The sequence below is a fragment of the Macrotis lagotis genome, chromosome 1 (assembly GCF_037893015.1).
Source record: "Macrotis lagotis isolate mMagLag1 chromosome 1, bilby.v1.9.chrom.fasta, whole genome shotgun sequence".
Lineage (NCBI taxonomy): Eukaryota > Metazoa > Chordata > Mammalia > Peramelemorphia > Peramelidae > Macrotis > Macrotis lagotis.
Genome location: NC_133658.1, coordinates 619332265 through 619348857, shown reverse-complemented (window position 1 = coordinate 619348857; position 16593 = coordinate 619332265). Strand labels below are relative to the sequence as shown.

At 35.5% G+C, this 16593-nt stretch overlaps 1 protein-coding gene across 14 annotated transcripts in view; it reads left to right on the top strand.

The window, feature by feature from the left end:
- Positions 1-16593, top strand: part of NCKAP5 (NCK associated protein 5) — a 1109295-nt gene that overhangs the window by 983214 nt on the left and 109488 nt on the right. For all 14 annotated transcript variants that reach the window (XM_074215040.1, XM_074215032.1, XM_074215034.1 and 11 more), the window contains 3 exons: positions 142-330; positions 8279-12018; positions 12699-12876. In XM_074215040.1, coding sequence (XP_074071141.1) covers positions 142-330; positions 8279-12018; positions 12699-12876 — 4107 coding nt within the window. The remainder of the gene's footprint in view (positions 1-141; positions 331-8278; positions 12019-12698; positions 12877-16593) is intronic.

Here is a 16593-nt window from a genome sequence, read left to right as displayed (position 1 = left end):
ATTAATTTTGCCTATAGATTTGAAAAATCCATAGGAATTAGTCAGATGTTTAATATTTGTAGACTAGGACAAAGTCAACTTACATTTTCTTTCCTAAATAGATCTAGCTGTCAAGATGTGTTTTTTTTTTCCTTTTTATAGGAATGTCAGCTAAATGCAAAATCTGGAGTCCCTGTTCCAAAGTGTCCTGCCTTGAACATGACTAGCTCTGGACAGCTCTGTCCCCGGAACAGCTGCAGTAGTAGTGAACTTTCTTTGTCTAGCACATGTAGTGAATACTCCAGTGGCTCCTCCTACACTTGGAATGATGGGAAGACTCTGGGTAAAAGGGTAAGGCCAAAATTCTAGGTACAACAACTGCATGGCAGTGCCTTGAAAATATCCTGGTTTGATGGGGTTGATAATATAGTTTATACCAGTCATGCCCTAGAAATTTCTAACTCTAATCACTAAAATGCAGAGAATATCTGTAAGTATTACCAAAATATAAGCTCTTTGAGAGTAGAGGTTCAAGTATTTTGTATCTATTCCTCAGCATCTAGGAGAATGCCTTTCACAATCTCACTGATTGATTCCAAAAATAAACTAAGTTCAATAAATTTTGCCTATATCCTAAAGCAATAAGTGTTGAATTACTTTTGGCTGGTTGATCTCTATCATTTTTGTCCTGAACTTCTTCACTAGTAGTACTTTTAAAAAACCAATGCATCTGGAGTCAAATGATTTAGCTGTGACATTTACTATGTGATCTTGGGCAAGTCATTAAAAGCAGTGGAGTTAAATTCTAATAGAGGGGACTATTCAACTGTAGATAAGAATCAGTATTTTGCTTTAGAAAGTCACATATTAACAATATCTATGTTATACTATATTTTCTTATTTTGTTAAATATTTCTCAATTACATTTTAATCTGGTTCCTAGGGAATTGTCTTGAGGAATCCTGCAGACTGCAATGCAGCCTAAAGCCTATTTCTGAGAGCTCTAATTGAAACTGATTCCTCATGTTCTTTATAGCTTTAAAATCCTGTAAGTCCTAAATCAGTACCTGATTTTCATGTCAAAGAAAGAGGTAGTCCAGGAATATGGGATTATGTTAGGTCATATGTATATAAAATCAAAGAAAGAGGAAAATTTGCAGTTGTAAGTTTTCTAATGAAGTTTCTCCTTTGGGAATTCAAACAGATATACTCTATTATTTTTCATAATCATAAGCTTTCCTTACCCTAGTTTGCCAATACTTGTCTATGCTGAAAACCAACAATTGGGAGTAGTAAGGACACAGAGAGGCAATAACTTGATCCAGATAATGTCTAGATATGAAGGAATAAAGCAAAATTGGGGAAAGGAAAGAACTTTACCTTGTATGTCTTAGTGTTTCCTGATTAGTATATAGAGGGTTGTTAGAGTATGAAAAAAAGTCAATAATTGGGCAAATATGGCACTTTTTCAGGAACATCCAAGATTAATTCAGTAGTTTCTAATTGGTATTACTCTCAGCCCCCATCATGTAAAGAAGGGAATGCAGACATTCTGTAATCTTTTAATCAAATATTATAATAGAAAGACAAGTATGTAAACATGGCACCATTAACAGAAGCCAAGACAATAGTTAAACTATGTGATTATTTTGCTGATATTTTCTCTATCAAGAAAAATGACCATCAAGCTGGAAAGGATAGAATAAATACTGGGAAATAGGAAATTGGAACCTGTGATAGATGAGACAGATGCTCAGTTGCTCTTGTTTATGTAACCAGATTCACATGAATTGCAATACTAAAAGAACTTGCTAATGTGATTAGTAAAGCAGAATCAAGAAATACTTTTGAATTCAAAAAAGGAATTTGGATTTTGAAATTTAAAAATTGATAAGCTTGACATGTCATCTCAAATTCCCTCCCACCTCCACCCCCCCCCCCATCTAGGCAGGAAAGAAGAAAATATTTGGAGCCAGCTTGGGTTAACTGTGTATAAGTCATACCAGGAAAATACTATTTTCTTATTTTGACAGTTACTAACCTGGTAGGTCTGAAATAATACATTCATATATACATATATATACGCACATGTATCTGTATATAGACACATGTATACATTTGTTTAGATATTCAGATGTAAGCAAATATTAAAATAATATTACTACTCATATCCATGAGGGCAAGATGGAGATATATGAACCAGATAATGCAACTAGATTGATTTGTAACTGATTGACCAAACCCAAGAATTTTGACTAAGAAAGAAGTTATCTATTGTTATGCAATATGGTTCTGCTTCATACTTTTTCTATTTAAAATTATTAGTGATTTAATGAATGCATGGATGTTTTGCTTTCCAAACATGAAAATTCAATGTATGATAGGGTGGGATAACTGATATTTTAGTTAAAAGAATCAATATAAAAAAACTAATCAAAATCAAATTCCAGAAAATCTAGTAATGGCAAATTTTAAAATGTAAAGTCCTACAGTTAGGTCACAAAATAAAGTATGTGAATAAAATAAGAGAAATATAGCTAAATAATATGTCTAGATGAAAAAAGGGCTAAAATATTTTGTTTGGCCACCTGGCTGATTAATTTTAAAAAGCAAATTCAAATTCCGGCTAAATTAATGAATGTCAAATCTTGAAAACAAGGGAGGTAAAAATTGCCCATTATTCTCTACATTGGTCATATCACACCTGGAATACTGAAAAAAAAAGACATCATTAAGAGGATAAGGACACTTGAATTTAGCCTAATAAAGCCTGATAAAGAGAATGCTTAGGGTAGAGATTATATGTCTTCAAAATATTTTAAGGGTTGTCATGAGACTTGTGCTTTGTACATTCAGGAAGCAGAAATAGGTCCAGCTAATAGAAATTACAAGAAAATAGATTTTGTGAAAGTATGTATAACTTCTTGCAAGGAAGGATCCCTTTTTATTCACATTTTATCATTCTGTGATTTCAATGAAATGACTAAAATGCAAAAGTGATAAGTTCTATAAGAAACATATAAGCAAAGTAGTCACTCATAAAATGGAGAGATCACTTCCAGATGGGTAAAAGATAACATGTCTTCATAGTGTTTGGCTGGCATTAAAATTGGGTCATGAAGCATGGGAGGGAGAGCAATAGGTGGAGATGGGAGGTTATACAGTAAAGGATATTTTTTAGATTCTCCTTTGCTCTATAGATATTATTTAGAACACGGTGTACTTTTTTGCTTCAAGATTCTAGAAGTTTCCTCCTAAGAAATCTCTTTATCTAAGATGCTTATTAGATATAAACCATGAACATTAGATATAAACATAATATAATGCGACAGAGGTTTGTTTTTGTTGTTGTTGTTATTGTTGTTGTTTTTGGTTCTAATCCTTTCCCATTTGTTAGGTTTTCTTTACCTTACCTTAGTCACTTTTCTGTGCCATACCAATCTTAAACTATAAAATGGGCTTGACACCAGATCCCCATAATGAGGTTCTGTGATAATCTAAAATAGGTGGTATGATTATAATGTAAAAAGATAGATTTTTAAAAGAAGCATACAAAATTATACATTGAAATGAATGTAATCCATTGCAATGAGGCAATCTTATTAGTCTATATAATTATTTCAAAGATACTGTCATTTGTTACACCAAAAAACTCAAGTAAATCTTTTGAAATTGTCTTTGGAGTAAACTTCTAACCCACCAAAGAAAAATATTCTCACTATTTTATAGTTATATACCAACTTCAACTGAAAACTATATCCTCTAGCCAATTGACTTAGCTTACTCTCAATATTGGGCTCCAAATGGTTTTGGTTTTGCTTTTTCTAAAATCAAATCCATATCCAGAAGATGGACATTGACTATTTTTTAAGAAATATTCTTAAGGCAATTTAAAACAAAGAGTTCTTAAAAGTTTGAATAGGGACAGTATCATTAAACAAAAAATATTGAAAAAAACATTGAAAAGGGCAAGATTTTTTTAGATGTATAAATTTTGATTTGTTTGGAAAACAGTCATTTTATTTTATCTTGACAACTCATTATAATGAATTCATATAACTCACAAGATCCACAGATATGCTTATAAATATTCAAAAAATTATGTTAATAATGATTTATAAAAGACTTCTCAATTTTTATTTTTTCCCTTAGCTCTTCTTTTAAGAACAATTATGGGTGGCAACACCTTTGTGTCTTTTTTCATGGCATTCTACAGCTTTCTACTTTTAAGCATCCATTGGGCAAGTCTAATACATTCTATTTACAATAGCTATTTTCCAAAATTGAAGAAAAGGGAGAAAGGCAAAGAATGGGCCACAGTGGAAGATATTAGCTGATGGCATGGGGGAGTTTTTATTTCATGTATATGGATTTGCTTTAAGAATAGAAAGTATGTAAGCCACAGGATCACATTTGCTTCGATAACTACTAGAAAATAGATATCAGAAGGCAAGCCCACCATAATCTGAATGGATATGACCAAGATCTGGGAAAAAGATTTCAAGCCTGAATATTAAAGCTTTTTTCCTCTTAAGAACTGATTTTTAATGCAAAGTGCTATGTTCGATGCATTACCAAAATTGCTACCATCAAGTAGTTGTTCAGTGATCCGAATGATGACAGTGAGGGTCTGAGGTCTTATCAATTTGAGGAAGGAAGATTAGTGATGTTTTCTGTCTCTCTCAGGTGATTTCATGAATTATCTAGTCATATTAGCCCCTGCTTTTTCTACTTACTCCTTTTCTTTCTCCTTCCTTTCCTCCATTTTTTTCAAAAATCTGAGCAAGGCCGCCCTATAGAGCAGACCAAAGTACTCAAAAAGAGATATCTTCCCTTAACCTACCTGAACACTTTCAAGAAATTTCATGCAGTCTATCAACAAATAGGTTATTTATGGGGACCCACATTGCTAGTTAGTTGCATCAAAGACATATCCCTGGTGCCTAAGAAAGTATCCAAAAAAGTGAGGTACTTACATATACATGAGTGCAGAGATAGAATGTCATGTAGCCAAATTTGCTACATTCTTTAATAAAGTTGATTTTGTATTGTGTAGAAGCAGATTGAATGAGAACATGACTGTGACATCACTCTCCCAGGACTTATAAACCATTCATTTTGAGTTATTTTCCTAGTAAGGAAGATGGGTGTGTGCTGATTCCTCTTCACTTTCCTCACTTCCTTCTTATGATCAACTGCACACACAATTGTTCTTGGGAAAGATTGGCTAAGTTAATGTTATATCAGGTGATCAAGAAACAGAAAAAAGCGAAGTAGTCTTTTTGGGATCTACCCAAGACAATGCCCTCATTAATACTTTCTTTTAAGCAAATGAAGATTTGGATGACAGTTCTCATTTCTACCTTCACTATTATGGACATATGGAAAAAAAGACTCAAGGTTCATCATGTTTTTTCTCCTACTAAGAGTAAGCCTTTTCTTTCCTTACCTTTTCCCCTATTTTACTCATTCTCCTGATCTTTTTGCTCTGAGTATTTGCTTTGAGTATATCTGCTCAAATTGAGCCATAGATCTTTTTTACAGATGTTGAAGTCCAAACATTACTCATACATTTTTCACGGGGAAAAGCTTGTTCACCAAGTCATTGAGTGTCTTTCTATATGGTAGTATGGGTTTTTTTTAAAGAATTCATGAAGAAATCACTTACTAAACATGTAGAATTTGCCAGATATTGTATTAAATATTAGAAGTAACTATAAATGCCAAAATGAGATGTACCCTTCTCTCAGGGAGCTTCTAATAGGAAGAATAAAAATAACATATAGAAGTGTACAGATGCAGAGCAGATGACAAGACACAGTGGTTCTTAGGGTTCAGCAGCAGAGTAGATGGAATTGTACTCATTCTTCCCAACAATCTGTCTACCATCTCTAATATTCAATTTGTCAATGCATAACCATGTAGTAAGTATGGATTATAAGGATATAAAATGTGTCCTTGATGAACTTAGAAACAAAGTGAGAAGAAAGAAAATAGATGTTAGACCTGATATTTCACTGGTTTTAGAAATTCTTAAATGAGGAAGCTCCCTTAACCTCTTCAAGTCAACAGTTTCGCTATGACTTTGAGTCTCAGAGAACTGCCTAGAGTTATGGGAATTTAAGTGACTTGTGGGAAGGCCATACTGCCAATACATTTTAGAAGCAGACCTTATCTCCAGGGTTCCTAATTGGCACTGAAGTCATCTCTCAATCCAAAGAGACACACTGTCCCAAGTTGGAGAGGTAAGATCTGTGAAACAATAAGTTAGTTATATCCCCTGTTAAACCATAAGGTCCTTGGAATCAGATAGGATAGCCTTTCAAAGCAATTTCTTCTGAAATTAGCACAATTATTTACATGTAGTAGGACTAAGTAAATCTCTAATGAAACATTTGTTAAATTAAAGACAATAAATTCCAGGAGGGTTAAAAGAGAAGTGAGGATGGAGAAGAGAGATAGGGGAGGGAAGATGGGAGAGAGAGGGAGAGAGGGAGAGAAAGAGAGAGAAAGAGAGAGAGAGAGAGAGAGAGAGAGAGAGAGAGAGAGAGAGAGAGAGAGAGAGAGATTGAAAGTATGAAGTTGAAATTTCAAGGAAGGATTCTTAGGGGAGGGGAGGTTTGAATTGCTTAAAGGATAGAGAAAATTTGCATAATTATTAACAAAATTAGAGAGGTATTGGCAAAATATAAATTGAGCAAGTCTAGAGCTTAAATAAATCTGACATTTTCAGTCTCTTAGAGGTTATTTTTTTCCTAATCTCTTTTTGTTCTTGTTAATATAACTATCAGGATCATGGACAGGCTTAAAATCCCCAAGCTGTGACAGCTTTCTCACTGGTAATTCTATAATAGCTGTGGTTCCCTAATGGGATCTCATTCCTATTTCTAAGGATTTGGGTGAGTAGAGAAAGGATCACCCAGGAACATTTACCTCAGGCATCCTCTTTTGCTACTAGTATTAATTAGATAAGGGGAAGGGGAAATTAAAAATATTTATATCATGTTAACAAACCTGCATTTATTTGTTCATTGAAAGTTATTTTTATAGATGAATTTTCAATGCAAGAAAACATTGAGAGCTGACTTAAATGCCTGAGAAATAACAAAAACATCAAAACTCTGGTCTATAGTATCATAAATAGAAATATACTATGACTCATGTGTGTATTTGAGTACATACTTTTGGTACATGCTATAATGAGATCAAGACTTATTCGAGGATGCTCTCTGATAGATAATCATCAGATCTAATCATCAGATCTAATCATCAGATATTTGAACTTTCCTAAAATTAAAAGAAAGACCTGCTATAACTCACTTAGGTTTCCCTAAGTGTTTGAGTGTGATCATAGTCTTTCAGGTTTCATTTTTTGAGGAGAGGACACAAAAATACTCCTCCTAGATCACAGTAAAGCACAGAGGATATAGATCTAACTGCTAAGCCTTCCTAAAGTAGCAAAATGTCTCATTCCTTTGAAAGGCCAAAGAAATGCATTTTTGTATGAGGGAAAATACAATGAACTCTCAGAGTGCCAAGAAGAGGGACTAGGCTTTTCCTGTATCCTCTGTTCACAGTAAATGTACTCAAACTGCTTTCTTCCTGGGGATAAAATTGCTCCAGAAAAGCAATGAAGAAAAAAATTTAACTGATTCAGTTCACTAATTGCATTAAAATACTAACTATATATTTCTATGTATCTGACTGACTATTGGGAAATTTCTTTTTCAGTTCTTCAGTGGTTTTCCCATTGTTAACTGAAAAACTCTAAACTTAGCATTTATCTTTATATCCAGGCTCATCTGTGTCCCCTCTGAACCTTCTTATTTCCTTTGCTTCTGCCAGAATGACCTCTTTGGGGTTCTCTATGCAGACCTGGTGTCTTTCTGCTTCTACCTTTTTGCTCATACTATCTTTTTAACACCTCCCTCTTAGTTTTTCTTGTTTTTCAGGATAGCTCAAATTATGCCTCCTCTAGGAAGCCCTCTCTGTCCCTCCCACCACCTGAAATCCTTCCTCTGATGAATACTTTGTTTCTATTTTTATTTAGTTGCGTTTATTCCCTTTCTCCCTTACTAAAATACAAGCTGCTTGAGGACAGGGACATGGTCTTCCCTGCAATGCCTTCTCATTGCCTTGAACAAAGTAAAAACTCAATAAATGTTTAATTAATAGAGAAATGAAGGGCTACATCACCAGGACATGCCAAGGTCGATGGCTACTTTTTTTCCCTATTAAAGATATTTCCAACCTGCATATTTCATTATTTTCTAATATTGACTTTTTTTTCTCCTAACAGTCATCAATTAACTGGGACAAAAGGATTAGCATTGCCTCATCCCTACCCAGTGACCTCGCTAGTCCTGCAGATGAGCTACCTCCAACACGTGTTAAGGAAAGCCACATTTTGGAAGGGCTGAGGAAGTTGCAGAAACGAAAAGTATTGCTTGAACCACCTTCTGTAATAACCAAATGGGGTTATAAAGATTGTATGAACTCAAATGAAGGAATCTATTCCCCAGGAATTAAATGTGGTAGCCAAAAGGAGCAACCTCAAGGTACACCAAGAGAAGCAGGAAGCACATGCAAAGAACAGGCACAGGCATTCACTTATGACTCTGATTCTCATGATGATGCTGATGATGAAGCTTCCTCTTTAGCCTTGCATCTTGAAATCCCAAACAAAGACCACAGGCTGCACTGTAACAAATTAACTCATAGTATTTCTGACAGTCTGTTTGGTTGGGAGTCTAGTGGGAAAAACTTTTCAGAAAACACTTCCTCTGCTGATTTCAAGGAAAAACCTGAAAAATTGACTAATTTTGATAACAACTGTGTATCAAAGGGAGAGTTATGCCCAAGCATGCAGTTGCAGCAAGAAAAAGACCTGCCTGGTCTAGGCCATATGGATGTGAATCTACAGCTTTCTGATACTGATGACTATGAAACCCTTGATGAGCTACATATAGAAAGCAGTGATGAGAAAAGTTCTTCTGACTTGTTGATAGCTCCTGGGACTCAGACCTTTGACATCTTGATAGGGCATGGAAAATCTTCCAGTAAAGAGGAAAAACGAGCATCCATTCCCTCAAATAGCAGGCCAAAGACATTTAGTTTCATTAAACAGCAGAGGGTCATCAAAAAGACTTCCTCTGAAGAATGCATAACTGTCATATTTGATGCAGAGGATGGTGAGCCTATTGAATTCAGCTCACATCAGACTGGAGTTGTCACTGTTACTAGGAATGAAATTTCAATCAGCCCGGCCCCAACTGGGCCCAATGTAGAATACACTGAACTCTTACCTCAGGGAATCACTAATTTGCAGCTAGGAATGAATGCAAGAGACTACACCATTTTAAAGGCACCTGAAGATGAAAGAGAAAAAAGAACTCACAAAGATATCATTGGAACTGGAAATACAGGTGTTCTTGTGATGCCCACAGAGTCTTTAAGCCCTGAAAGATCAATATTAGAAAATACTCATCTACAAAAGGAAACCAAATCAACACATAACACAGCATACCGAAGCAATTCTGTGTCTTCAGTGTCTGTGGGTATGAGCCACAAACAAAATCTGACTAAAATACCTAGCAGGGGGAAATCTTTGCCTCAGAAATCAAAAGTAACAGATCCTGATGGTGCATCTATAGTCTCATCCCCTGGTTGCATAGTCCTAGAAAAATCACCAGCCTTACCTCCTGTAAAACTCTCCAAGTTTCAAAAAACCCAAAACCCAGTACATCATTTGCATCTACAGCCTGATTCCCATATCCCCAAACAGCCAAAGCTGCCTCCCCCCAGCTCAAAAAATCCTGTCAAAAGTGACTGGATCAAGGGCTCTAAGAGTTCTCTATTATTGCCAAGACCTCTCACCACACCCTCTGTCTATGGGGAGCCTCCAACCAAGGATAAGCACTGTATCTTAGAACCAGAAGAAATAGTCAAATCACCTTCTCCCCCTCCTCCTCCAGGCAGGTCAGCCTCACTGCTTATCAGGCCTAATTATGAACATTCACCACCTTTATCTGGCAAACCAGGAACCAATATTCCCAGTGAAATGGCAAAGACCACACTAAAATCCTCCCCAATGAAAGCATTCCCAAGTACTATAATTTCTTCTAGTCAGTCTATGCCTGAAGTCCAGGGAAAAAAGTCAGTCTTGGCACTCAAAAAGCCTGACTTCTCTCACCCCTCATCTAATGAAGAAAAAATGGTCCAAAGCAGATGTTCTTCCGGTACATTTGCTATCAGTGGTCCAGGCCCTCTAAAAGTTTCTCCTAAAAGAGGTTCTACAAAAGTTTTTAATCACCAAGCTTCTGGAAAAAATCAAGGGTTTTCTGACACAGGCTTACAGACTAAGAATATTCCATTAGGCTGTGGACCATTAGAACTTCTTTCCTCAAAAAGCTCATCTCCTGGACGAAGAGGGCAATGCAGTGATTGTCTTCCCAAATCACTGAAGTCTCACCCCATTAGTGGGAATCAATCAATGTCATCTCAGGTTAATAATCCCTCATCATCTCCATCCTCTAAAAGTCATGATTCCACAAACAACATCCAAGGTTCTCAAGACAAAGGACCAAAGACTCGTCTCCCTTTGGGACTGAAAGTCCTTGTAAAATCCCCTCAGCTGCTCAGGAAGAGTTCCACTGTGCCAGGGAAACAGGAAAAGGAGAGTATAAATGCAGCTTCTAAGAGCAGTGCAGCAGCAAGCAAGTCCAAGCCAGAAGACTCTATGGATCTAACCAGACTTGAGACTACAAGTGGTGAACTAAATGTGTCAATGGCAGATTTAGATGTGAAAAGCAGTTTTGCTTCAGGACTTGCACCAGAGAATATCCTTCCACAGTCATCCGTGAACTTACGCATAGAAATCGACAGGGGAGATGTATTAGAAAACAGATTTATGAAGAGGTCCACCTCTTCCAGTAAGCCACACCTAAAACCAGCTCTAGGAATGAATGGGGCCAAAGCTCGAAGTCAAAGTTTCAGCACTCATTCAGGAGAAAAGTCTTCTACAGCTGCTTCTGAAGGACATGGGAAAGTAAGGACTCAAATTATTACCAACACAACAGATAGAGGCAATTCTCTCACACGCCAGAACTCTGCTACTGATGGATTCACAAACAAGACAGCTTCAGGGTCAATCACAGAGAACCTTTCAATATCTAGTAAGCCATTGGAGGATTCCTATTCTCCACAAGGATCTCATGGAAGTACAAACAGTTCTGGCAGCCAACATGGTAGTCCAAGTAAGTTGCCTTTCAGGATTTCAACCAAGACAGAAGAAGAGATTCACAGTACATCCAGGGTTGAAAGCCACAAGTCACCTTCTCAGGGAAACTGCCCCACTATAGCTCTGCCTGAGGAACAAGGCAATAGTGCTTATAGATGCCTTCCATCTCCTTCATCTCCCAGTCATCTGTTAGATCAGGCAAGTTCTCTTCAAAGTCCAAGAAGGATTCAGTGCATAGGTCATCTGGAAGCACACAATGCACATAAGCAAGAAATCCCTGGAAAGCCATCAGACACTTTGGAAATGGGAAATGTAAGTCAAGATGCCTCTGTCCCACCTACTATTGAAGAAAAAGTCATGCTCTGCATTCAGGAAAATGTGGAAAAGGGCCAAGCACAAACTAAGGCTCCCACTATAGAGGCCAAACAAAAGACTGGGCCCTCTATTGCTAGTTGGTTTGGTTTTCGAAGGAGTAAACTTCCAGCTCTGAGTGGCAGAAAAATGGACATCTCCAAATACAAAGTGGAAAAGAAAGATGCAAAAAGTTTAGGATTTGGAAACAAACAGCAAAAAGTAGAGAAAAAGAAAGACAAAAGGAAGCCTGAACTGCAATTTGAGACAGAAAATGAATTCAACAGAAAACCAGAGGTGGGAGATGTTCCAGATGGTGTCTTAAAAAACAAAAGGAGTGTAAGAATTCCACAAGACATTCATACTCAAATGAAGTTTGAACAGAGGAATAGACTCAGTCCTGTCACATGTTCAACAAAAGATACCTTTATGAAAGAACTTTTAAACAGGTAACTCGATCTTTGTCTTGTTTATTTTATTTTATTTTTCTTGAAAGGAGGCTTCCAGAATGGTAAATATAATAGAAACACAGCTCTTCAACAGAATCTGTAGTAATAGCCTTTTAAACATTAGCAAGAATTTAAAATTTTTTAAAATGTTAGCAATAAAATGATAATTTGGTCCATGTTCCTTTGTTAACCAAGCCAATGGTCTTTGAAATTAAAGAATGGTAAGTTTTATCAAAGTTGATAGAAATTCAACCTACCTCAAGAACCATGAATGCACGCATATGGCGTGAAATGGAAGACAATTATGTATACATTTTCATGTATGACGATCTCATTGATTGTAAAACCAGAAAACATATACTTAGTAACTTTCCAAAAGTAATTACACTTTCCCTACTATCAAGTGGGGAGGGGGGCATTATTTAATAATAAACATACATTGTTTTCAGTTTGCCTTCTTAGCAATTTTCATAATAACAAATAAAGCATTTGAACAATACTAAATTAATCCACTACCTGAAACTGTTAACAACAGATTTTGTGAGAACTGGTTAAAAATAGTTATACTACAAAGCTATTGAAACGTAGGAAGGTTGTTTTAAACACTGAAGAAATGGGAAAAGTAGTATGATTGAAGAAAGGCAATGTGATTTATCAGAGGAATCACTTTCTTCCTACAGAGTTGATAAGAAAACAGCACCGCAGACAGAAAATGGATCAAATAATGTTTCCTCCAGGAGTATTTCTAAGGGCAACTCCCAAGGCTCCACTCTTCCTAGCAACTCTATCAGCACTCAAGGATACCAGAAGAAAAACAGCAAAACCAAAGCTGATATGGAAACACCAAATGAAACCCTGGTAGGTTCTTTCACATGCTCTGACAGTCTGATTGTATTTCTTTGTTCACAAAGATAGGACCTTTCCATCCATGTAGACAAACAACACTGTAGCCATTTGATAACATAAATATAGAGTTAAGAGATTGGGGGTGGAAGGAAAGGAGGGAAAGAGGAATGAGAATCACTATAAGAAGATGGCACTTTGATTATGGACTGGGCAATGCTGCCACTTGTAATGATCTTCCAGTTACTGCTGGTGAGGACTTTCACCAACTATATATGCAAAATGATGGCATAATCACAGTGTACTCTCATCAAAAGATACCAATGTACTTTCCTGAAATTATACCCTTGTGCTGAAAATTCTTGTGTTGATCATCTGTACCATCAAAAACACAAAAAGGAACAAATTAGGCTGGAGAAATAGAAATGATGAATATTAGCAATGGGTGATGTGTTGGGGGTACATGTTGTATTTATTTTTGAAGAGACTCACATATGTCAATTCAAGCCACTCCAAGCTATAAGTGCTATAAAATTTAAGGAAGACTATTTGAAACTCAGTTGTACATTCGATTTTTATTACTTACTATTGGAATGAAGCTATCCATGAATAGTTTCCCAAAGAGAAAACCATGTATATCTTCCCAGGGTGTGTTAACTTTAACCAGTATGTACGTTTCAAATTGCATTTGTATCCACATCCTATGCCTATAGCCTTTTTTCACTCAAATAATTGATTTTGTCCCATTCGTTTGCTCTTCATGAAGGATTTGCAGCTTTTCTACAAAAATTCTACTTTCTTTTGAAAGAATATATCCATAACTTTTTTTTATTCTTATAAAGGAAGGCTATAAAAATATGGCACTTTCTACCATTTTCTGAGAGAAAATTTGAAATATGAAGCAATTATGCATTTCTTTGAGAAATATTTCAAGGGAAGAGAATGTTTCAAGCATAATCATAATGGAAATTGGAAAACCTATTAGCGTTATTATTGATGTTTAGAGTTCTTAAGGTTAAAGTGTCATAGTCATACTTTAAGTTTAAGCAAATGCATATTTTTATTTTTCATTCAAAGAACTATCTTGACTCAAGGAAGACACAAGGTCATTTTTCAAGCTCTCAGAAACAGTATTGCAGACTGTGTACTTTGCAAAACTTTTTTTTCCCCCTTTGCTCCTGGCTTCCATGGTATCAACTCTTCTTTGAAAATGTAGATGTTCCCTGCATTATAAAACTACAAATTATAAGCATATCTAAGGCTGCCCTTGTAGTGTCACTGAAAAGAAAACAGAGAGAATGAAAGTCTGGAAATGTGCAATATGCCAGAAATTCAATCCAACTGATCTAAAACTTTGATAGCACAGTGGAGCCCTTATCAGAGCCACTCAATTTAACTATGCCCCATTTAATATGGTTCTGACAGCTTAGGGTATATCTTCACTGTACAGAAGTACAAGAAAGAAAAAAAAAAACACACAAAAAAATCCCTGTACTTTGCTTCTACAATTTCATCTTTACTCTCTTATTATTTCCTAATGCTGAAGTAATTTGCCATGCTTTTTGTCTCTCCCCCATACAGTCTTTCTCAGGGTAACAATAAGAATCATTTAGACCTCTAAGAATATCTTTAAGGAAAAGCACACTTATTTTTCCTGTGAAGCACCTAGATTACCCAAAGTATACATAAATGATAGGTATGTTCTTTTTTTTTTTTAGTTAGCTATTAAGGGTAAATTAATCATGCAGGGAAGTTTTTCCCTGAAATACTTTGTTAAACTGAATACCAAACTATCTCGTTTCTTCCTAAAAGTAAATTACATTTAAAAAAATTAATCTTTATAAACTTTAATGTGTGTTAATCCATGGAAATTATTCATTTCTAAGAGAACGAATGATTGTTTCCACCTGAACTAGTGGTAGAACAATAGTGAAAACTTGTACATCTTGAGCATAATTACAGATATATTGTGAAGTAGGACCTCATTGCCAAGCAATGTGGCAGAGTTAGAAAACAGTGGGAGAAGAACCAGGAAACCTGGGTTCCTATTTCAAGGGAGTTCACTTAATCTCCTTAGGAATCAATTCCTTTATCTATACTGAAGAAGTTGGATTAGTCACTTAAGTCTCCTCTACCTATAGTATTCTTAGAGATAGTGTCCTTAAATGTAGGGAAATAAAAGTAGTGGGAAACTAACTGGTATTAATGACCAACCACTGAGTTTATGTAGTCACTTAGCTTTCAGTATCTGTTTCCTCATCTCTAAAATAGAGACAATTATACTTGTACTACTTACTTCATCAGACCACTGAGGAAGCACCTTTTGAAAATACTATCTAAATATTATCAGTCAATACAAAAATATTTATTAAGCTACTGTTTTGTTCTGGGCAGATGGGTGATTCAGTGGATAGAACACTGAACTCAAGAGTCAAGAAGACTCATTCATCTTCATGAGTTAAAATCTGACCACAGATACTTCCTAGCTGAGTGACTCCAGGGCAAGTCTTTTATCCCTGTTCACCTCCATTTCTTCATATGGAAAATGAGTTAGAGAAGGAAGTGGCAAACCACTCCAGTATCTTTGCCAAGAAAACCCTAATGGCATCATGAAGAGTCAGACACATCTGAAAAATGAATAACTATGTTCCAGGGATTATGTTGAACACTGAGTACAAAGACAGAAATAAAAGATCCCTGTACCCATGGAGTTTACATTATATGATGATGATTCTATTTCAGTACTAGTTTCAGTGAATAACAGCAATAATAATATCAAGCAATTATTATATAATGCTTCAAATACATTCTTTTTAATATAAATATAATAGAAAATTAATAATATTATTTAGTTTTATTCTCATAATAACTCTAGGAAGTAGGTACCATTAGATGAGAAAACTGTCACAGGGAGAGGTTAAGTGATTTTTGAAAGGTCACAGATTAAGTTACGGAGGCAGAATTTTCACTCAGATCTTCCTGCCTCTAGATCCAGCACTCTATCCATGGAGCCACCAAGTTGCCTCAGTTTGAGGAATATAAGTTTAATGGTTTTGTTTTCAAAAATTTGAGGAGAGTTTGGTATTTGCTTGCTTTAAATTTTAAAGTATAATACAGTGAACTTGTCATAATGCTTTTTGCTTGAAAGCTCCAATCGACAACATTCTTATTTCAATTTAAAAATCCATTGACTCATTTTTAATTAAGAGAGCAAAAAGCAATAGAGTATAATAGAAGACTGAATTTGAAGTCCTGAGAATTTAAATATTCTCACTCTTCTACTTTCTGCCTAAGTTACCTTGAATAAACCACTTAAACTTCCAAACCTCAGTTTCCTCATCTGTATTATAAAGGGGATAGTAGAAGTGATCTTGTGTCCACTCAAAATCCCAAATCCTATGATTAAAAAAGCATAAACTAAGATCTATGACCCTTTGCCTTGAAAAAGTTTCTATCATTTCAGTTCTTCTTTTCATCTATGTAGTTAATAATGAAAGATTATTTCCTGCATATTATAGATACATAAATATAGTAAGTCTTTCTACAAATAGTAAGTCCATTTTCAACATTAATAGATCTGTATTACAAAATGTACAAAAGTTCCTTAATGCTTTGCGTACCAAATCCTTTTTTCTTTCAGGGTGCTAATTATACTTCATCATGCTATCATTTAACCACCACTTAGCTCTAATTTTTCACATAATTTATGCAAAGGTTATGTTGCTATGTACT